At 36.2% G+C, this 24,766-nt stretch overlaps 1 protein-coding gene across 1 annotated transcript in view; it reads right to left on the bottom strand.

Annotated features, from left to right (window-relative positions):
• The window catches only part of CGNL1 (cingulin like 1), a 207,026-nt gene that overhangs the window by 99,838 nt on the left and 82,422 nt on the right, over positions 1-24,766 (bottom strand). Inside the window, exon 8 of the mRNA XM_051980721.1 lies at positions 15,645-15,857. Within this exon, the coding sequence (XP_051836681.1) occupies positions 15,645-15,857 (213 nt within the window). The remainder of the gene's footprint in view (positions 1-15,644; positions 15,858-24,766) is intronic.

Raw genomic sequence — 24,766 nt, 5'->3', positions numbered from 1 at the left:
AAAATAAAGCATTTTACTTTTTATCGCCAACCCTTCCCACAAAAGGATTAGAAAACAAGAGAGAAAAATTAAAAAGGGAAAAATTATGTTTAGTCATTTCCTTAACTCGGAAAATAATTTCCTGGAAGATAAGTCCCATCCATGTCTTTGGAATTTCCTGTAGAAATAGTCTCTCTATCTTTAACCCATGAAGTAAGTTGTCATGGGACAGCCAGTATCACTTTGGAACAGCTGGAACAGCTATTGGTAAAATGGATATACTAATTACACCAAGGAACACCTTGCCCTTCAGTTTCATTTATTTTTTTTCCCTCAGGAAACTGGCCTCTTTCTGGTTGGAACAATCCAGTTTCCTCCTGATTCCTGGGGTAGAAGTTTTGCTTTGCATCTAGATCTTGACATACTCCTACCCACATTTTCAGGATCTTAACACATGGTTAATACCAGGAAAATATGATTTACTTCGTAGTTCAAAATTCAGTAAACCACACCCACTCTCTTAGCGAGCTCATCTGCTCAGATGGTTTCTATTAACATCTGTAGACAGTCAGAATGCCTACAACTTTCCCTAACATCTTTCCCTCCAACTAGCTAGAATCCTTCGTAGTCTCCAAATAACCTTCAAAGATTGGCTACAATCTGAACTCAACATATTAAGTTCAGATATGAGTTGGACTAAATGATATTAAGGATCTTCTCTGGTTCAAATTCTTTGAATTCTAAACTTTTCTTGCTTCCCAAGTTATTTTTCATACTATCCAATTTCCTCACAACAATGTAACACACCATCCTATCTGTGCCCAATTCTCATCACCATTCACTCAGCCACAAAAACACATTAGTTATTTTTACACAGAATCTAATTTACCCTATTATTTCTATGTCCATTGCCAAAACCATTGTATTGCTTAATTTCCTTTTTTTTTTTTTTGCAGTACCATAACTCCAGCAGACTTCTTTACTCTAATCTTTATTCTACAACCATAATTTAAACACTTTTAATAATGATGTTACTCCACCATGTAAAATCCTTTGATATCTGAATTTCTGCTGCTCCTGGCTCGTTAAAATTCCTCACTTTGTGTCCCAGAAACCCTCTGATACCTACTGACTCCACAATAAACCTTAGCTGATTATGTCCAATGCAACAAACAAATATTTGCAACCATTCAAAAATTTTGGCCTTCAAAAAAACTTTCCTTAAAACTATATAAAAACAAATAATCTCAAAACTACTGGCAAGAGACTAACATTGACATAGAATGTTAAAGTTAGATGAGACCTTCAAGACCATTTAAGTTCAAGTCTCTCATTTTAAAAGAGGAATCTAGACCTAAAGAAGGGAGTGATTAGAACAGTCACCATATAAACCTGCAACAGAGTTTAGTATTTTTTCCACATTATACTATCAAACATGTACTTATGTGAACCTCCTTTAAAATAAGATGTTTACCCAAATATATATATATATATTAATTAACATTTTTCTTAATTGAAACTTTTTAAATCACTAGGGAGTTTGGAAAGAAATGGAACAAATCTTAAAAAAAACAAAACACAAAACTGGTGCACATACATTGTTAGTGTAACTGTGAACAGATCCAACTTTCTGAAGAGCAATTTGGAACTATGCTCAAAAAGTTATCAAACTAATGTTGATTTAGCAGTGTTTCTACTGGGCTTATATCCCAAAGAGATCTTAAAGGAGGGAAAGGGACCCATATGCACAAAAATGTTTGTGGCAGCCCTTTTGTTGTGGCAAGAAACTGGCAACTGAATGGATGCCCATCAATTGGAGACTAGCAGAATAAATTATGGTATATGAATATTATGGAAGATTATTGCTCTGTAAGAAATGACCAGCAGGATAAATACAGAGAGGCCTTGAGAGACTTACATGAACTGATGCTGAGTGAAATGAGCAGAACCAGAAGATCATTATACACAGCAACAACAAGATTATACAATGATCAATTCTGACAGATAGGGATTTCTTCAACAACAAGATGATTTAAACCAGTTTCAATTGTTCAGTGATGAAGAAAGCCATCTACACCCAGAGAGAGGACTGTGGGAACTGAGTGTGGAACCCAACATAGCATCTTCACTCTTTTTACTGTTGTTTGCTTACATTTTATTTTGCTTCTCTTTTTTTTTTTTCTGGTTTGATTCGATAATTTTTTGTGTGTGCAGCAAGCTAATTGTATAAATATGTATGCATATATTGTATTTAACATGTATTTCTACCATGTTTAACATATACTGGACTACTTGCCATCTAGAAAAGGGGATGGGGAAAGGGGGAAAATTGGAACACAAGACTTCGCAAGGGTTAATGTTGAAGAATTTTCCATGCATATGTTTTGATAAATAAAAAGTTTTAATAAAGAAAATAAATAAATGCATTTTTTAGCTCATCTCCCAGAAATAAATAAATAAATGGCCCACAAAGAATCTATTTTTATTTCTTGGTAAAAAAAAAAAAATTACCACCATTGGAAAAAATACCTGATTAAAAAGTCTTTCACTCTATTCCTGACTCTGTCATTAGCTAGCTTAGGCAAGCTGCAATCCCTCCAAATCTCAGTTTCCTCAACTACAAAATGAAATAAAAACTGTTCTATCTCTCTCAGACAGTTTTTGTGAAGATGAAATGAGATAATGCAAGTGAAATTTCTTTTAAAAGTATAAGATGTTACATAGATATAATGTTCTTATGGCTATTATTACTTTCATTATCATTATGCTTCCTAAATTAGAATATTCCTATTTTAAACAAAAAACCAGAATGCCCAAATGTTTATTTATACATTGATTCTATGTTCATGGATCCTGTTCTCTTTCTTATGGTTGCTTATTATTTTCATTTTATGTATTTATTTTATTATTCAGAAGATGTGCTTTTTTTTTTAACTTGATACCATCACATTTCAGCCTTTCCTTCCACAGTGCCTATACCACATCAGTAATGTTAAAAAACAAAACAAAACAAAACTTTTCTTCCTCTTCAAGAAAGCTTTCAAGTTTCATCTGAATAGCTGTTTTTTACCTGCTTATTTCAACCAGTACAAGTGTACAGGTGTTACAGTGTGATTATGTTTCTACCACTTCTCAACAGCACTTCTCACCCATATGGAGAAGCCCTTCCAATACCAAGACAAACATTATTGCTGGGTGGTCTAGTTGGGGCTTAGCTTAGGACTCATGCCAAGAAGACATGGCTAATGATCTCAGTGGAAAATTCTCATTTCCATCCTTGCTGAAGATGCCAGGCCAGCCAAGAAAACTGTAAAATTCCACATATTTCCAGTTTCACTGTTGCAGAAAACTAATTGACTTTGAATGGCAGTTCTCTGGGTCAAAGTCACACTCATCATCATTAATAATTATCATTAACAACAACACATTCTCATAATGATCCTGGGAGGTATGCATGATGGCTCCCATGTTACAGGTGAGGAAAATGAGACTCCACACTCACAAAGCTATCATTTTCAATGTAGCAGATACCAAGAGGGAAGAGCTATTTTTTTTTTTTTTATTTGATCTCAGTTACATGAAATATCTTAGAAAAATTTCAGTTCTTCAGCAGTTAGGAAAAGGGAGGATGCATCTTTTTTAGAGACTTATAAAAATGAAGAACAAAACATTCCCAAGAGAAAGAAAAACTGAAAAATCAAAATTACTGCTGCTTTTTTTTTCATTTCTTCATTTTAATCTCTCCTAGTATTCTTCCCATGTCCAGTTATATCATCACCACTTTGTGCAATCAACAGACTAATTATATAATAAACTATAGCAGTTGTATTAGATTCTAAACAAAAATTTTGAAATTTACACAAAAATACCAATGCCCACATGCTCAGGCAAGGGTGAAAGAGATGACAAAAAGCATTCTTTTATCATACTTCTGATTCCCAAGATTTTTTTTCTCAGAATCTCAAGGATTCCACAAATACCAAGTGGACACCAATGTGTTTGACACAACTTTAAGCAAGATTCTTCAAAGGCCTTCAGTAGAACATAAATCCCTGAGGGCAAATCTTTATATCTCCAGGACCTAACAATCTGGCATTAGTAATAAAGTGCTAGTCCTGGGGCTAGAAAAGCCTGAATTCAAATCCAGTTTCAGACACTCACTAGCTGTGTGAACCTAGATATGTGATCATTTTTTTTTCTGAATCTAGATTTTCTTACTGAAGCCCTTGGTGAAAACTAAAAGAAACCTGGATACCTGAGTTGAAATGATTTCTCTAATTTGTAAACAGCAGAGATGAGAAGAAAATAGAAAGTATCCACCTATATACTGCTCCATCACATAGCAGAGGTAACTTTCAGGAAGGAAGGGGCCATGAATTCTATCCCACCTATCACCGCACATGGCACAATGAGAATTTTAATAAATATTGGTTGTGTACAACAGAGGATCTGGTGTCCCCCTTGCTGTGACCATCTCCTGAGACTTCTTTACAAAAGCCTAACTTGAACCACTTGACTTTTTATACAACTTGTAAATACAATTAAAATCTTAATGATGCAATTGAACTGTTAGAAAAATTGAGCAGTCTTTTGAAAAGGAAAAAAAAAAAAACAACACCAAAGCGGTAATGACCCTGGGGGTTAAGTTAAAAAGCATTTCATCTCATTCCAAAAAAAAAAAAAAAATCATTAAAAGAACAGAACACTACAAAGAAATTCCCAAGGCCCAACTAAGGATTTCCGGCAGTTAATACTTTATAAAACAGCATTCATTAAAAAGGTTGTTGGCTTTTCTGATTATGAGTAGAAAATTAAAGAATTTCTCCCTCCCAGTCATGTTGCTGTGTCCTGCAGTGGCAACTGCTATTTTCAATTGCTCACAGAGAATTTTTCTGCTCATATATGAGGAAGCCTGGATAACTGGCATACATTAGGATTATACAAGAAAATTGACTGGTTTTATTAAAAAGAATCTAGCTACAGGTAAAGCAGTCAAGTCCTTTAGTTGCCAAACACTTCTATGAATTAATACTGAGGGCAGTTGAATTTTTAACATATGTAAATAAAATCACACTTCCTCTGTGGTATATTTTTTCTCTGACCTCATAATCTATGTATGATGGGTTTCTTCTAATGACTTTAACATGAACTTTTTCTTTAAAATTTTGTATATTTTGAGGCTTAAGTGACAAGTTTAAATAGACAGGGTAGTTTTTCAGTATCTCTGGACACAGCAACTGGGTACAAGACCTAACGACTCCCGGAACAATGTCATAAAAATAACTCTAAAAACCTGCCGAAAAATCACTGTTTATACTAAAGAATAATATCAGGAGAATTTAAGCAGTAAATAGAGAAATGGAAACTTTTACACGGGCCTCCAGAAATCCATCAAAAACTCTTGTTCTTAGACATTCACACTGCATGTACTTTGAACACACACTACCTCAACTCCTATGGAAAAGAAATTCTGAGCATGGTAAAGGAGCAAATGAATTATTCTAGATGTAAAGCTGAAAGAGAACTCAGTGATCATCTAATTTGGAGATAAGGAAGCTGAGACCTAAGAAAGTCCACAATCAAATAGAAAACAGGCATAATACAGCACTTATTAGGCACTGATTCTATAAAGTAAGATTCAAACCCTATTTCTAGAGGAGGAAGAAGCAAAAGAAAATAATATTAGATAATACTATAGGCAGCATAATGGAGAAAACACAGGACCTGAAGTCAGGAAAACCTGAGTTCAAATTCTACCTCAAATCCTTAATAGCTGTGTGTCCCTGGGGAAAATGCTTTTAACATCTCTCAGCTTGTTTTCTCATCTATAAAATGAGATCCACTTCCCAGGATTATTGTGAGAATCAAGTGAAATAACATTTGAAGCTCCATATAAATGCTATTAATTACTATTTTTAACAGAATTATTCCTTTTAATCATATATGTCTTCATTTTTATTCTTTTTTTTTTCTTTTTAGAATAAAGACGGAAACAAGCATTTGTTAAGCAACAATTGTGTTAGGCACTGTATTAGGTGCTTCACAAATATTAACTCATTTAATCCTTCCAATAACCCTGAGAGAGGTGTTATCATTTCCCATTTTTAAAAGTTTTGGAAATTGAAGGAAGAGAAATTAAAAGTGATTTGCTCACCATTACACAGCTATTAAGTGTCTAAGGCTGGATTTGAACTGAGGCTCTCCTGACTCCAGGTCTAGTGTTTAATTTACTAGAAGAGTATATACATTCTATTCTATTCTATTCTACCCTCCTTCACATAATTTGTAAGTGTTAAGTATGAGTCCTCCTGGCTTCAGAGTTGGTGCTCCAACCACTGAGCCATCTAGCCGGTCCCCAATCTCTTCTTTCATAGTTAAAATACTCTATATAAGTGCTAGTACAGAGAGCACCTCCCTCCCCAATATGATATTCCTCTATCTCTACCCCCAAACTGGTTGTTTTGAGATCTCTGAATTATCCGTAAACACCATTAACTCCTTCACTATCTAGAGTTCAGACCAGGTGAGAGCCCCAGGTCAGTTGTCAGCTGCAGACCACACCAGCCTCTTGGGAGAAAAGAAATCTGAAGCCTTTCCAGATGTGAACATGATTAAAGCACAAAGACCAGGGCAATGAAGAACAATGGGATACTTTACAGTTTAAAAGCTCTACAGTTAGTTAACAGTGAAAGCAACTGAATCCTTAACATGTGTAAATAAAATGAGCTTCAACATCACCACCCAAATCACACTCCCTCAATGTCACACTCTCCATGATCCCATAATCTATGCCTGATGGGTTTCTTCTAATGACTTGCCAAGATCATTAAGGAGATTTCTGCTCTGTGGAAAAACTTGGCTCTATTTGTTGACCACTTCAGGCAGAAAATAGAACACAAAGCAAGCTTTGAATTAATCAGAGAAGATGCTATGTAAAAGCATAGGAAAATATCTAAAGTATCCAAGTAAATCAAGAGAACAGATTTAATAATCTCCAACATGCCCCAGTATCAAGAGAGGACAATTAGCACAAACTTGTCACATATAGTCCCTATATTGCATTTTTTCGCTATTATTTTTCTCTTTATTATAAGGGAAAATTCACTGGGGAAATGTGAAATGACTATGATACTAAGATATAAAGAATCAATAACTTTTTTGAAGGTAAATGAGTAAGAACCCAGAACAAATCACCATTTCTACCTTCTATAAGATCACAGGATCACTGATTTCTAAGGTGCAAGAACTTTAGAGCCTTGCTAGTCCAAACACCATTTTATAAACGAGGAAACTGAGCCCCAGAGAAGGTAAATTATATACTTAAGTTCACACAGAAATAAAAGAAGTGGGATTTGAACTGGTCTAACAGTTAAATGGGGACATTAATGCCTGCTCTTGTTCTGCCTGCAAAATACTATGACATGAGAATGATTGCCATAGAGATCTAGCGTTAGTGGCAGAAGGGACTTTAGGGATCACTCAGTCAAAATCTGACCACCTCATAGATGAAGATATTTAGGTACCCAAAGATTAAATTGAGTTATCCTTTGAGGTTCAGCTCAAACATCACCTTTTTCTACATCAGGGTTAGGGACCTTTTTTTTCTGCCAAGGGCCATATGGATATTTAAAACATCACTCGACGACCATACAAAATTATCCCCATATAGTGGGAGGTTGTTATAGCTTGATTGGACAAATGACTCCATAGCCCTGTCCTACATGAAAAATCTCTCAATTCCTTCAACTACTAGTGCCCTTTCTCCCAAACTTCCTTGTACAGAACTATTTTATTGTATATATGTTTATGTTGTCTCCCTTCTCAGAATGTAATCTCCTGGTGAAAAATGATTATTTCATCATTTGTACTTGTAACAAGTATTTTTTTTCTTGTATTATCCTGAGCACATAGTAGCCACTAATAAATATTGATTGAGTGATTCACTGACATACCTAAGAATACACTGGTATTATAAGTATCAATGCTCGCTCAGGCTGATGATTCCAAATCCCTTACAGTTTCCTCTAAACCTGAGTGTTTACATGGTTTAATTAGTCAACAACAATTAACAATAATAATAACAATAATAATAATAGCCAGAATCCATAATAACACTTTACAAAAGTCTTTTGCAAAGTGCTTTACAAATATTATCTCATTTGATCCTCACAACATCCCTGGGAAGTAGATACTACTATTTTTTTTAGGATTAGGAAAACTGAGACAGATAAAAATAAAGTGACTTGCTAGTAAATGTCAGAGGCTAGATGTGAATTCAGTCTTTCTGACTCAATGCCCTATCTACTGAGCCATCTAGCTACACCTGGTAATCTACACTTAATGATATATTTTCCTCCTTTATTAGTGGACACTTTAAGATAAAACCAGAAGCAGTAAGAACTATGAAGATATCATTCTTCAGAAGAAGTAGCAGGGCATTCTGTAGAGTGAGCTGATCTTGAAACCAAAAAAACCTAGATTCAAAGAGCATTTCTGAAACATACTGATTATATAGTCACCTAATTTTTAGTGGGTCCCAATTTGTAACAAAAAACAAATGCTCTGTATGTCTCAAGATGTACACTTTTCACAGTTAGTCCTGATAAGATTGTTGTTCCCTCCATAGTGGCTAACTTGCCTGGAAATGTTTTTCAATCAATTTAAAACTTTTAAAGAGCTAAAAAGAACAGTCCAATGGCCAAACTAAAAGTGGCAGCAATCATGAGCATCTATCTATATTTTTAAGGCTCCATTCTCCTCTGAGACAACAAGAAGGAGGCCCTAGAGAAATATAATAGCATTGTCAGAAATTTTTTCCTGGCTTGAGAGGCTGAAACAAATAACTATGGAAATAAAGAAAAAAAGATCATAATTACTAGTGGCCAATAGGAGCCTATGACCTTAAGAACTGGAAGAGACCTCAATGCCCATTTATCTCAACTTTCTATAAAACCTAGTGGTGATTAGAGAATTTTTCTGCTCAGAACTTTTACAGTCAATGTTTATGAAGTATAAGCAAATGAAAAATATGTATCTTCTGATTCCATTTTTTCATGCTCTTCAGGAAAATAGACCTAATAATAATAAGATGACGATGATGATAACTAGCATATGGTAGAGAAAGGTTAACTTGCCCAAGGTCCCACAGCTATTAAATGTCTGAGGCCAAACTGGAACTCATACCTTCTACAATTCAAGTCCAGTGTCCTAAGCACTGAGCCATCAAGCTAGCTCCTATCACTGGATTTGAAGTCAAAGCTCCTACGTTCAAATTCTTCCTATGTTATTTATTACCTCTGCGTCATCTTGTTGAATGAATCCACAGTTCTCTAATCTAGAAAATGAGGGAGCTAGGCTGGAGAGTCTTTAATGTCGCTTATAGCTCTAAATTTATAATCTGATGATTATTTCAGAATTAATATATTAAAGACAGCAAAAACATTTGCATACAACTCTAGAAGAAATCAAGTTAGTATCTGAAAATATTTATACCATTCAATGACCATCAATTGGAGAATGGTTGAGTAAATTGTGGTATATGAATGTTATGGAATATTGTTGTTCTGTAAGGAATGACCAGCAGGATGAATACAGAGAGGACTGGCGAGACTTACATGAACTGATGCTAAGTGAAATGAGCAGAACCAGGAGATCATTATATACCTCAACAGTGATACTGTTTGAGGATGTATTCTGATGGAAGTGGATCTCTTCGATAAAGAGAGCTAACTCAGCTTCAATTTATCAAAGATGGACAGAAGCAGCTACACCCAAAGAAAGAACACTGGGAGATGAATATAAACTACTTGCATTTTTGTTTTTCTTCCTGGGTTATTTATACCTTCTGAATCCAATTCTCCCTGTGCAATAAGAGAACTGTTCGGTTCTGCACACATATATTGTATCCAGGATATACTGTAACCTATTCAACATGTAAAGGATTGCTTGCCATCTGGGGGAGGGGGTGGAGGGAGGGAGGAGAAAAATCGGAACAGAAGTGAATGCAAGGGATAATGTTGTAAAAAAATTATCCTGGCATGAGTTCTAGCAATAAAAAGTTATTTTAAAAAAGGGAATATTAAAAAAAAAAAAGAGAGAGAAAATATTTATACCATTCTTCCTGTTCTTATTGCCACCTCACTGATTAAATTAATGGACCAGGTTCTTCTTTAAGAAAGGGAAAGCAAACCAATGAATTAGATATGAAACAAACCAAAAAAAAAAAAAAAACCACCACAAATGAATTAATGGAGTAATAAAAGCTAAAGATAGATCAGAATCAGATTGAGGAGTGCTTTAAATTCAAAGCTGAAGATTTTGTGTTTACTCCTACAACAGGGAGCCACTGAGTGTTTTTAAACAAAATGACAAGACAAAGTCTTTCCAAGAAGATTATTTTGTCAAGTATGTGGAAGACATAATTCCTCATACAACAATACAGCATTTTAACACTATATAGATATTTAAATATACCACAGGAATATAGCAAACCAAATAAACAATAATAAAGTATATTATCTTTCATTGGGTCAATTATGTCTATAATCTTCCATTAAATTACAATGTTACATCAATTTAAAGGGGGAAATAGGGATACAATGTTTTAATCCAAAAATTTAGGCTAAGATGGTACCTTCTGGATCAAGTAGCTAATGTCAAAATGGTCTCCACTACATCACATGGTCTCTTCCTAATCACTGTGTGGTAAAATGAGTGCTGGATTTGGAGATCTATTTCTTATTCACTACTGTAACCTTTGGCAAGTTTTTTTATTTCAATAGCTTTTACTTTCTTTGTTGTAAAATGAGTGAGTTTGACTAGATGTCCTTGAAGGTCCCTTCTACTTCTAAAGTTATGATGCCATGATCCAATTCAATAAATATTTGCTCAGGGACCACTTACGTGCAAGGCACAGTGTTTGAGTCTTGAAGATTGATTATTCTACCATAATTATAGTGACAACTCAAATCCAGTAAGCCCTTCTTCCCAAAAAGCTTCATGGCAATTTACTGTTTTTCAATTATGGAATGGTAATTGCAAATGACATGAAATGAAAACTCACTTTGTTTGGCACAATAATAAAAACCCTGGGAAGCAGCTATATAACTAGGTTGCTATAATTTGGGGACAATTATAAATAGTCATTCCTTGATTTGCCTGTCTTAGTCTTTTTTATATTTGATTTAATTTGATGGAGAAAAGTGAAAGTGAATTAATTTTCATTGCTTTGGGGGACATAATTCTGATTTTCTCTCTAATTTCATTTTAGTGCAATAGCTAGTTTGAATTGTTATTGACCTTTATATCCATATATTATGAGAAAGCAGTATTGATCCATCAAGGAAGAGCATACAAGGTAATACATCGGATACTACATTTCCTTGTTTCATTTACATTTATTACCTACAGCCTTTGAATCCAGAAGTTCAATGTTAACAAGAGTGTACTTGGTTAATGTGCTCAAATGTGGTGGGAAGGGACCACCAGTTCTTAGGAGACAGAAGAAAATAGGGTAGGAAGAACTGTGAATTAGAAGATCTTCTGCCATTTAAAATCCACGTGATGACAAATTAGTTTCACTGGGCTTTGGTTTCCTCATCTTTAAAATAAGAATGAAACATTTCTTTCCATCTACCTCAAACATGGAGTGACTATCATTTGAGAAAATATATTTAAAAACATTTTGAAAATTGTAAATCAGTACTCAAAAGTTCTAAAACTCTTTGGTCTCAGGGCGACTTTACATTAAAAATTAATGAGGACCTCCCAAAGACCTTCTGTTTATGAGTCACATATCTCAATATTAACTTATAAGGAAATAAAATATCTTAGTATCATTTTTTAAAAAAATTCTGACCTAAAAATCTCCAGAAAAAAAAAAGTTTTGGGATACATACCATACTTTGAGAACTGCTGTAGTATATAAATGGAAAGTGGTACTGTTTTATGATATGTGTTCTCTTATGGCATTGTTCTGTGATCTACGCCAGTGTGAACACAGAAATTTATAGTCTTGTTAGAAAAGATTGACTATGTGGGCTAATGTTATCAATTTTTCTCTTTCTAGCTATTTGCATTACTTTTTTCTTGACCTGGAAGTTCTAGATTGGGACTATAATATTGCTAAGAGTTTTCATTTAGGAGTTTCTTTCACTATTTCAGTGGATCACTTCCATTTCTTCATTATCCTCTGATTCTGATCTTTTCTGGTTTCTTGAACTATGTCTATGTCCTTTTTTTTTTTTTTTTGGTCATGGCTTTCAGATAGTCTTGATTCTTGAAAGATATGTTTTCCAGCTCAGTTGTTTTTCTCATGAGGGATTTCATGTTTTCTTTTTTCTTTTGACTTTCCTTATTAGCATAGTGTCTCATGGAGCTATTAATTTTCATTTTGGCCTATTCTAATTTTTGAGGAATATTTTTCTTCAGTAAGATTTTGTATCTTCTGTTCTAAACTGTTAATTCTCATTTCACATCCTTCTTCCTTAGCTCTAACTTCTTTTTCCATTTTCTTTCCTATCACTTATGATGGTTTTTAGAATCATTTTTCAGGTCTTTTTCTAAATTCTTACTTTAACTCTTCTTGGTATTCTTTTTGAACTTGTATCCAAGCTGCATTTTTCTTGGGGGCTTTGTAGATATTTTGGAGTCAGTCTTTTCTTTTGAGTTTTCCTGTTGTTGAATTAGCTCTTTATAGGTAAGACTCTCTTTTTCTTTTCTTTTCTTTCTTCTTCTTCTTCTTCTTTTTTTTTGAGGGGGGAGGGGGTGTTATTTGTTTGCTAATTTTTCTAGCTTTATTCTTGACTTTGGAGTTTATGTTAATGCTGGGCTTTGTGTACTTCTTTGAGAAGGATGTCTGACCTGAGATTACAAGTCTTTTTACATCTTTCTGCTGCTTTCACAGTTTAGGCTGGGGATCTGAAAAAACTATGGGTGCTCCCAAAGTGATGTGATCTGAGGGCAAGATCTGCTTGCTATTCTTCTGGCCTGAATTCAACAAGTACCTCCCTCAGGCTGTATCCATCAGGTTATCTCTTTTTAGGAATTTTAATTTTAATAATAGTAGCTGAATTCAGTCTTTTGAGAATTCAGGAAATCCTTGAGATCTCTTTCTGCCCTAGTATTTTCTGTTCTAATGCCTAATCTTGGCACTCTTTTAGTTCCTAGGCAATAGAATACCTTCCCTTGAACTAGTTCCTGGTTAAACCCCATCCCCAAAGTCTAAAGACATTATCTTTCTAAGCTGCTCTGGGCTAGAAAAAAATGACTCACTGTGACTTTCATGGATTTCCAAACAGTAGTCAGTTTTGTACATTTTAAAGATTTTTATGGAGAGGTATGGTGGAGAACATTAGACTGTACTGCTTCATCTTGATCCTACCCTATGGTTAGTGTTATGTAGATATGGGTTGCCATCATTACTTTTCTTGAGACAGTATCATATTAGCAAAAAGAACAATGACCTAAATCAATTTACCTATTAACTTTGTAGTCATTAACAAATCAATTATGTTCACTAATCACTTGGCTTCCTTATCTGTAAAATGGGATAATTTTAGTTGCCCTCTCCTTTCGCACAGCCTAGCTGTTAGAAAAGTACTCTGCAGAAGAGAATGAGTAAAATAAGAATTAATTAAGTGCAAATTAGAATGCCAGGCATTGTGCTAGGCACTTCACAAATATCTTAGTTGAACCTCACAACTCTGAGAAGTAGGTACTCTCTGATGAGAATAGTGCCTACCATTATCATCCCCATTTTATGAGTGACACAGTTAATAAGTGTCTGAGACTAGATTTGAACTCAAGTTTTTCTGACTCCAGCCCCACTATTCTGCCACTGCACCACCTATACATACATACATACATATATATATATATATATGTCACAAACTTTGCTATAAATACAAGTTTTTACTGTTATAATGTTATATTGTTATAATTATCAAAACAGAATAAGAAGGTATCCTTGCAGTAGTTTTCAAAGGAAGTACCACTGCAAACAACTGCAAGTCTTTCAGAAATCAAATGAAACAAATAATAAATGCATGCACATTCCTGAATCTTCTAACTCCTCACAAAAAGAAAAAAGAAAAGAAAAATACTGTGCCAAGAGAAAGAAAGAAACAACAACAACAAAGGTCGAGAAGCATTTATTGAAGGATACTGAAAAATTGGGGGCTTCTCCTGGGGCAGGAGGTAAGCAGTTGGTAAACAGTTGATCAATGGGAGATAAATACTGTCACCTCTGTTTCCAGAGGTGAAATCCCATCAAAGTCACTCTTCCTGTCAGCTGTCTCTCCTTCACTTTCTACCTAGACATTTTTTCCCCCAGTGATCCCAGAATCTGCAGGTTCTCAATGAAATCATTGTGCGGCATTGGGGAACAAAGTTGCAGTGTTTCAGTTCAGTGAAAGGAAATAATAATGCCAATTGGCCAACAGCACAGACCAAGAGTAGAAGAAGGGTGTAGAGTTAATGCCTGAACATCAGAAAATACACTGCTGAGTCCTTTACAGTCTCTTCAAGTAATCTCTGAGAAGTAAAAACCAAAGCCTTTTCTTGACATTCTCAAAGAGGATGATATCAGGGAGATGGTGAAACAAAGTGAACTGAGTTTAAGTGAGAGGCTGTGCAAATGATCTTGGAGTTTACTGATGCGATTTCTTTCTTCAGATTGGGAGCTTAGTGGGACAATCTACCAGAAAGGTCAGCTACTATTGTAAGTGTTGCTTATGCCCTGGAGAATATGAGTTTTCCTTGGGTTTTCTTGGATTATGAGTGGTTACTTTTATACTTGGACCTGGACTGAAAAAAGATTATGCAAATCAATATAATCTCATCTCTTCAATAAAGGGTGAACTGTTATATGTGGGCAATGAATATCTGGGATGCTTCTTCAAATAGCACACACTCCTTTACACTTTAAATAGCACACATACCATTTAATGAATTGTCATGATAAAAAAAAATACTTCATGAAATTTCAAAACACTTAACTTTTCATTTCTCTTTTCTTTCACCAGGCAACATGAAAAGGACTTCTACATCTGTCAGAATTTGTTTTGAAAAGTCAAGATTCAATTCTTTAATGTTGATATGTGAAGGGGACAAAATATATTAATCAAGCCTATTAAATGCCTTAAGAAGTTGATGACAAAAAGAATGAAGTCTTCCAAAAAAAAAGGGGAGGGGGGCACTAAATCAGGATTGAGATACTATAGGACAGGAGCCAGACATTTTTAGTTCCATTCTTTAATTTTCCTCTGTCAATGAAATGATTCATATTCCTTTTACCTCTAGTTACTTAATAACAAGAAAAATGTTTTACTCCAAACCAAGGAAAAATGAATAAATAAAAAAAATGAATATTTTTTCCAGGTAAAGTGGAATAATTCAAAGAATTTTTTCGTATCAGTATGGACACAAGTCTCCTATTACAGGCTCTGGTGACTTTCTAAATTGATAATGAGAAAGAAAACTTATACTTTACTCATAATTATGCTTCATTTCAATGCTTAGAAGTGAAAAAATTTTCCACATTGACAGATGAAGAGAAAGCAATCTTGTTTTCTGCTTTTTCATCCTTTGTTTCAGTACCAAAAGAATAGCATCTTTTTTTGAGATCTACCACAATGGGACAGAATGCCCATATTCAGTTCACTTACCTTTGTGGCTTCTTCTACACTCTCTCTCAGAGCCTGGAGTTCTGCATCATACTGCTCCTTGAGTTTATCCATCTCTTGATCATGACTTGATACTTCTTCCTTTAATGCCCCCTTCAAGGCAGTGAGCTCTCGCTCTCGCTTTCTTAGCAGATCTTCTTGTTCCTCTTTGGCTAACAACACATCTTGTAAATCCTGCTTTGTTTGTAATAGTTCCTAAAAGAAAAAAAGAAGAAAAAGTAAGAGAAGGACTATAATGGGCTTGAAACTCTTGAGTCAATGCATTGAGGTCAGGACAGCCAACCACTTAAGGCTAACTACTGATTGGACAATATTCTATGGGCATATGCTTGGAAAATGGCCCTTCCCACTATCCTGTGCTGGATAGATGATTGGTGTATATAGAGAACTGTAGGAGAGACTAGGGGTGGAGTAAGATGAGCCAGGGTCACTCTTTTGCGGTAGACGAGGGAGAAGGAAGGTCGCAGAGATTCTGCTTCCATCCTGTTCACTTCTACTCCTAAAGACCAAGAATAAAGACTCAGGACTTTTGCTTATCCTCACTCTGGCTGATTCTAAGGTATCCAGGGTGCTAACACGGTCATCACATTTGGTGCCCAACATGGGGCCAAGGACCCTAATTCCACTGAAGAAGTCTCTGGTGACCAGAAAATAAGGTGAGTATTTTAATAGATAAACAGGGAAGTTACTTTGTTAAGGGCTAAACTAGTAACCTTTTCTAGCTGAAATGGGGCAGATATTAGGAAAAGATTCTCCCTCAGCCCCAGACCCAGCCCCTCGCCCACTCCCACCCCAAGGGGGCACTATAGAAAGCATGCTTAAGTTGATCAAGGGAAAAGGCTTAATTGTAACTTGGGAACAGATCGCTAGACTCTTGGGTACATTAGAATGCATGTTCCCTTGGTTCTTAAAGGAAGAAGAGATAGGGTAGATAATTGGAAGCTGGTAGGAAAGCAATTATGTGAATACTACAATGATAAAGGTCCTCATTCAATTTCCAAGGAAACATTCTATACATACAACATAATTGGCCTTAAAGAATCCTGCAAATTATAGAAAAAAGAAAAAGTCTAAGAACAGCCAGATGAGGAAGTGTGAGGAAAAAGAGGAAGACAAAAAACGGATTACAAGCAATATCACCAGAGGGCATGAGAAGTTAAGTGAGGATGAAGGGCATGGTGAAGGGCATGGTGATTCAACTCCACCTAAACTGGAACTGGTTCTTGACATGTCCCTATCAACTTCATCTTCCGGGATAGAAGAGGGAAGAGGAGTAGTGGGAGGGACAGTGATACCACCACCTCCCCCCTCCCCAATCACCCCTTCCTATGACTAGATTGCAAAAGGCAGTACTTAAAACCACAGAATAAGGGCAGAATTTAGGTGATTTGCAACTGGAAATGTATCCTGTGATTCAACAGTTTAACTCTTCAGGTCAAGATAGTAGATATAGAAATCCTCAAAAACCTGAAAAAGGCTTGTACTCTTTATGGGGCTACATCAGTAAATGTTAAGATGTTATTACAGAATTTGGCTTTTGAAGTCTTAACCCCTAGTGACTGGAAATCTATAGCAAGGACATGCTTAGAACCTGGACAAAACTTGTTGTGGCTTTCTGAAAACAGTGAGCTCTGTAGGATACAAGCCAAACAAAATAGTCATAGTGGACTTAATTCTCCAATCACCTGTGACCAATTGACAGGGGTAGGTTCTTATGCAGACATTTCAGTACAGATTAATTGCCCCATAGCAGCAGATGAGCAAATTGCTGCTGCTTCTATCAAAGCATGGGCTTCTTTCCCCAATAAAAACTACAAGGATGAAGCCTTCACAAAAATAATACAAAGGCCAAACGAACCCTTTGCTGACTTTGTGGGACGTTTGCAGACAGCTGTCGTATGAACTAATGGTGAAAATGTAGTAACAGACATTTTGATAAGGCAACTTGGCTTGCAAAAGAAAATGCTAATGAGGTTTATAGAAGAATTATACTAGGACTACACAAGGATGCTCCTTTAGAGGAGATCATAAGATGCTGTGCCACAGTGGGCACAAATGCCTTTTATAGCCAGGCTATGATGCAGACTTCCTAAAATCCAAACATGGGGAGACAGGGTCCCTTCTGGCAAGGGACTTCCAGAGAGACTCATCAATGCTTTCAGTGTGGTAAAGTAGGGCATCTGAAAGCTCAATGTTGGCATAGAGACAGAGTGATAAAACAGGGTGGGAGAACAAGACCCAAAACCCTATGTCCAAAATGCAACAGAGGCTTCCATTGGGCCTCAGAATGTAGACTGATTCAGGAAAACAGGATGAAGGGCCAAACCCCAAGGCCCAGGGCAAAAAACACTTGGGGCATGATGGCAGCCAATGGTGCACCTAGAGAGTGTCTAGAAGTTCAGTACCCAGACATGACCAATCAGCCAGGAAGCCATCTGATGGGAGAAAGGGATTACAATTGGGGGGAATAGAGCTGTATGCAGCTGGGACAACTGAGATATCTCCTGGAGAAGTGAAATCTATTCTTCTCCAGCCTATGGATCCCTTGCCTCCAGGCACAGTAGGCTTGACCACTTCACCTCCTGAGAATCCGTACAAAACAGTGTCTATCCATACACTGATGTGGGAAACTGGGGAATGTGTAGATAATATCCCAGTCACTAATACAGGTAGACAATGTGTGACTTATCAACCAGGAGAAATAGTAGCATCAGGTTTACTCATACAGACTCCTAATAAGCAATCTGGTGATAGTCACCCAGATTCTGACTCTAAGCAACAAAGTCCAGGAATATACTGGACAGCAGCTGTGATAGCTGACCGATCTATGCTCACGATCTATATAAAAGGCATAACATTAGAAGGATTGGTAGCCACTGGTGCAGATCATATAGTCATTAGAGGTGCCAACTGGCCCAATCACTGGTCAAAGATTAAGGTAGACATCTATATGTCTGGCGTAGGAGGATCAATAGAGGCTGAAGTTAGTGCTGCCCCTATGAGATGGACTTTTGAAAGTGAAACAGGAGTTTTTACTCCTTTTATAGTTGAAAAAACCCCCATCAATCTGTGAGGAAGAGACATTTTACAACAATTAGGATTAAAAATGAGTACTTCGGTTTTTTAGGCAGGGCTGCTGTTGAAGGCCTGCCAATACTTTCACCTGTTCCTATCCAATAGAAAACTGATACACCAGTGTGCATAGAACAGTAGCCCTTAAGGAGAGATAAAATTCAGGTCTTATTAGATAAAGTAGAGGAGCAACTTGACCAAGGACACTTACAACCTTCCCTAAGTCCTTGGAATTCCCCAGTATTTGTTGTAAAAAAGAAAGCTGGAAAATGGAGGATGTTGACTAATTTAAGAAAGATAAATGAACAGATGGAAACTATGGGAACTCTTCAGCCTGGGCTTCCATCTCCTACTCAATTGCCTAGAGAATGGCCTCTTTACGTTATAGACATTAAGGATTGTTTCTATTCTATCCCTCTAGATAAGGAGAATATGAAAAGATTTGCCTTTTCAGTTAACTCAGCTGAACCTTATAAAAGATATGAACAGACAATTTTGCCACAGGGAATGAAAAACAGCCCTACTATGTGCCAAATATATGTTGCTGTTGCTTTTACTCCAGTAAGTAAAACATTTCCAAAAGTTATATTACTACATTACATGGATGATATCTTGGAATGTGCATCTAAGGAACAAATGTTAGAAGCAAGTCTACAAAAGACCATGGAAACACTAAGGTACTACAAATTGCACATAGCTCCAGAAACAATTCAAAGACATGCTCCTTTTCAATATTTAGGATATGAAGTATGCCCTAAGGTGCTTACAGTACAAAAACTGTCCTTAAGAACAGAGAAGCTAAACACCTTAAATAACTTTCAGAAATTGATAGGAGATATCCAATGGATGCACCCAATGTTAGGCTTGACTACCTATCAATTACAACCATTATATGACATTTTAAGGGAGACAGTGCTTTAAACTCACCATGCCAGCTTACAAAAGAAGCTCAAGAGGCTTTGAGAGAAGTTGAACTGGCTTTATCCAATGTGGTTGAAAGAGTCACTCAAAAATCATTGGAAACATCAGTTTTTGCTACACAAGAGGCACCTACAGCAGTCCTTCATCAAGGAGCAGTGTGGTAGAGTGGATGAACCTCCCAGAACAACCAGAGCAAAGCCTTACTCTTTACCCAGTGCTTGTGGCTAGAATTTTATTAAAGGCCATTAAGCGAGCAGTACAATTATCTGGGACAAGACCTGACAAGATATATACCGTTTATACTAATGCACAAATTAATGTATGCTGTGAAACCATCCCAGAGTGGCAAATTTTATTAGCCACAGCTCCAAATTTTACACACGGGTCTCCATTAAAGATAACCAGATTATTATATAACAGGCAATGGATTCTTGCAGAAAAGGTTTCTAAAGTTTCTCTTAAAGGATCAACTATCTTTACAGATGCATCCAAACACAATGTTTGTGCTGTATACTCTCATGAGTATACTATAAAGTATACTATAAAAAGAGTAGTCAGAACTCCTTTTCAATCCACTCAGCAGAATGAATTGTATACAATCATTCTAGCTCTTACTTATTATTCAGGAGATATAAATATAATATCTGATTCAGTCTATTCAGTAGGTGTAGTACAAAGAATTGCCACAGCCCAAATAAAATTTGTAGCCTCTAATATATATCAGCTCTTTAAGGAACTTCAAGAGCAAGTGAGAAAGCATCCAGGTAAGATTTATATCTTGCATGTCCACTCTTATGGTGGACTTCCAGGCCTAATTTTTGATGGTAATTCAAAGGCAGATAGCCTTCTTAATCATGTTGGCCAATATGCCTTTATTTCAGGAAGTCCAAGAATCTCATTTTAAATATCATCAGGCTGCTCGAGCTTTATGTTTACAATTTAGAATAACATGAGAGGAAGCTCGAAACACAGTAAAAGCCTGTACAGTTTGCATTCCTTTCCATGCTCTACACTGCCTCCAGGGAAGAATCCTCGTGGCTTGAGACCCAATGAAGTTTGGCAAATGGATGTGACCCATTATAAACCTTTTGGTTGCCTGTCTTTTATCCCTGTCGTGGTAGATATTTTTTTAGGATTCACTTTTGCAATACCAGCAGCAAAAGAGACAGCCCAAGTGGTCACTGAATTCCTTATCCAAGCATTTGTAATCATGAGTGTGCCACAAGCAATAAAAACAGACAATGGTCCTGCATATACTTCTAAACATTTTGCACACTTTTGTGCTTGTATCTCCACAGATAGAGAGGGAATCAGATGGGTGCCAACAAACCGTATTCGCCTTGTCCATTGGAAAGAGACAGAGCAGACCCTTGAAACAAAGGAGAAGACCCAAGAAACATCAGATGGTCCTGTGCTGACTGTGGCAGTTACGGTGTTTGACTCACGGACATCAAAAATTGTTAGACTTTAAAACCCTCAGGAATCACTGGATTCTCTGAGACATGATAAGACTGTTGTAGGACTTGAAAACCCTCAGGAATCATTGGATTTTCTGAGAAATGATAAGATTGTTGTAGGAAGTTGAAAATCTGCTGGAATTATTGGATTCCCTAACACACAAAAAGATTGCTGCAGGATTTCAAAAACTTGCGGGGATCATTGGATTCCCTGACACGTGAAGCAATGGACAATAGATTGGTTTTGGACTATCTCTTGGTTGCTGTAGAAGGTGTATGTGTGACTGTTGTTTACATATCCTCCTTCTAGGACTTCTGGAAATCTTTTACAACACCATGTTGATTTATATTGTTCGTTATATTACTACTTGCATGTACAATTCATGTTTGTTACACCACATTGAGCCTGCACTGACTGTGGGGAGAGTCACCACCTTTGCATTATTGCCATGTGCTTGTGTAATATCTCCCATGCTGATGGGTTTGTGCATACCTGTTTCTAGTAAGGCCCTTCAGCCCAGAAACCCACTAGCAATCCCCACTTCCCTTTGGTGCTTTTCATCTACCTTCCTGAGATGTCAGGGGGGACGTGATCATCTCCTCTTGGGGGCTCTCACCTCCCTGAGAAGTCAGGAATGGTGTGACCCTGTGTTGTAAAACAACAAAGTGGGAGATGTAATGGGCTTGAAACTCTTGAGTCGATGCACTGAGGTCAGGGCAGCCAAGCACTTAAGGCTAACTACCAATTGGACAATACTCTATGGGCATATGCTTGGAAAATGATCCTTCCCATTATTCTGTGCTGGCTCAATAACTGGTGTATACAGAGGATTGCAGGAGGGACTAGGAGGTGGAATAAGACTAGACAGGGTCACTTCTGGGCGGGAGACAAAGAAGGAGGTCGCGGAGATTCTGCTTCCATCCAATTCAATCCTACCTCTAAAGACCAAAAATAAAGACTAAGGAGTTTTGCTTATCCTGACTCTGGCTGATTCTAAGGTATCCAGGGTGCTGGCGCGATCATCACAAAGGACAAAAGCAGAAACTTTTTAAAATACAGAAAAATTATAATATGAGTGACCCATGTTGCTCAAGAAGTGAATTCAAAGTAAAAATACATGATGATAGGCTAGTGGATATTTCAGAATCTCGTGTTGAACAAAGTTATGCAGTCATTCTAAAATAATAGGAAGAAAACTCATTTGCCAGGGAAATTCACAATCTTGAAAGACTTATATTATTAATAAATTAAGAGACTTTTCTTATCACATCAAAAATAAAGTAGTCTAAATCATTCCTCATACTCTCTGGGACATTTTTTCCCAGTGGGGGCTCATAGGCAAAGGTAGAAGATTTGAAAGAATTCTTTGGTGCAACTTTCTATGTGTGTGACTGTCAACAGGTCATTTAATCCTTTGGCTCCAGTATTCTCATTTGTAAATTAAAAAGTATTGTACTAGAATTATTTCTAAGGTCCCTTCTCACTTCTAAAATCCTGTAACAAACACAGAGTACGCTGTAATTGCTGCACTACACTGTACTTTTGAGAATACATTAAAGTCAGCTAATTGGCCAGTGTTGATAAGTTGATAAAAATTTCTAAATTATGTTTCTCAACAATGATGACCTTAGCCCTTTCAAGAGATCTTTTTTGCTGAATGCTGCTTCAATTAGTCAGATGAGCTGGTGCTAGTTCCTCCTCGGAGACACTGCATTGTGGTTATCTTTGAATCTTCCTTTCCAAATTACCATTACTCTTTTAGCTACCTGCTGATTGCCAGACATTCCTCTGGATTCCCTGGAGGTAAAGAATTCCTGATACCTACTGCTTGCATTTTCAGATCAACTTTCCTGATTCTGACTCATTTCCTGTAATCATGTTTGCCAACTGTTTTGATTTTCCAAAGTATCTATTTCTCTTTTCCCTCTTATCTTTCCCAGGATATACAATTTGTTCTGCCTTGGTCTCTGTTAAGACTGCCAACTCATAGCCTGATCTATATCTAAAGGTTATTATCTAAGGCAGGTATTATTGTTAAGGGGACTGTTTGACAGTAGTCCAATCAGATTATAGCATCAAGACTCATCAATGAAGCTTATCAAAATAGGGAAAATGAAACACAAAGAATTTTTGTAACATCAATTTCAGAAACATGTCTTTATTGCCAAGTGCAGCAAGCCATAAAAAAGCAAAAAATTCATGGAACTTTCAGGGCATCCTCCTACTAAATGATCACAAGAACTCTCTGGAAAGAATCTTTCTTGTGGGTGAAGAAATATTTTCTGGGCACCGAAAAGCAAGTGAACAAAACTAAGATGACCCTAAATGACAGGTAGGAAGATTTCATCCCAGTTGACAAAATCAACATCAAGCACTAACTATGCAATATTTCTTCTAGATCAAGTATCAGAGTTAATAAGGGAGAGTATTCAAAACTGCAGTGACAAATCACTGGTAAATCATAAATCAAGCACAATACTTTCAGTGGTGCTAAAAAGTCAAAAGACAATAGAAAAAATGCCCCCCCCCCATAACAAAAAGAACCCTATTTAAATGAAAGCCACTTCATTCATATTAATGTTCCAAAAACACAAGTTATTTTATACTTCCCAAGAATCACCTGTTTAAGTTCATATTTACTAGAAAGCAGTAATGATCCAAAGAGCAAGAAGATAAAGAGATTTTTTTTTCAAAACAGCAAGTTTCAGAGGTACAGCTGCAATTAGCCCCTTAGATTCTCTGTCTCCAACCCATTATCATAAGATTCTATATATAATATGCAAATTGATGTCCCTGAGTAATCCCAAAGTTATTATTTATTATATTCTATTTAGGATGTCATGGAAAATGTGTAATACATTTTAGAAAGACTTTCATGAAATCCAAGTTAAAAATTAAAAAGTTTTTATACATAAAGGTTAACTATTGGTGTATCTAAATCATCCTCAAGTCCTGTATAGGTCCATTGGAAAAACCACCAATTTAAGACTAAGACTGAAAGTTCTTAACAACTAGTGTTATTAAGAACTAGTAAAACTAGTTCTTAGTGAACTAGTGAAAAAGACTGAGCAATTAAAGTTACAAATTTAGTCCAGATCATCTGAAATTATTAAAATGTTGTCAGCTCTCACCTATTCTTCAATCAGCAACACTTTCTGAGTATCTGTTTTCTATGAAACAATTTGACAGAAACTATGAGAAAACAAGGTCCCTGCTCCTGAATATTTTTAAAATTATTAGAAAGACAGGAAAAACCACATGGAAATAAATATGGCTATTTATACACAGACACACACACATCACTTGTGCATGGATATATGTGCATATGTATATATACATGTACGCATATATCCATATACATACATAAAAATGATGTAGATGTAAATGTATACCCACATATGCACATCTGTATATGTATATATATGGATATGGGTATAGAGAATATATAGATATATCATATTTTATGCCTTCTTTAAAACTTCATTAGGTTTTTATGTATGTTTTAAAAGCTTTATTAAAGGGTAGCTTAAATTTCTCACTTTTATTTACTTCAGATGCTATTTGTGAGATCCTGTGAAAGTCATTTAATTTATCTCAGCTTCCATTCCCTTATCTGTACAATGAGAATAATAATAGTGTCTACCTGAATAGGT

This window comes from Antechinus flavipes, chromosome 2, assembly GCF_016432865.1.
Source record: "Antechinus flavipes isolate AdamAnt ecotype Samford, QLD, Australia chromosome 2, AdamAnt_v2, whole genome shotgun sequence".
Taxonomy (NCBI): Eukaryota; Metazoa; Chordata; class Mammalia; order Dasyuromorphia; family Dasyuridae; genus Antechinus; species Antechinus flavipes.
The sequence above is the reverse complement of the archived record's forward strand: the minus strand, read 5'-3'. Positions and strand labels throughout refer to the sequence as shown.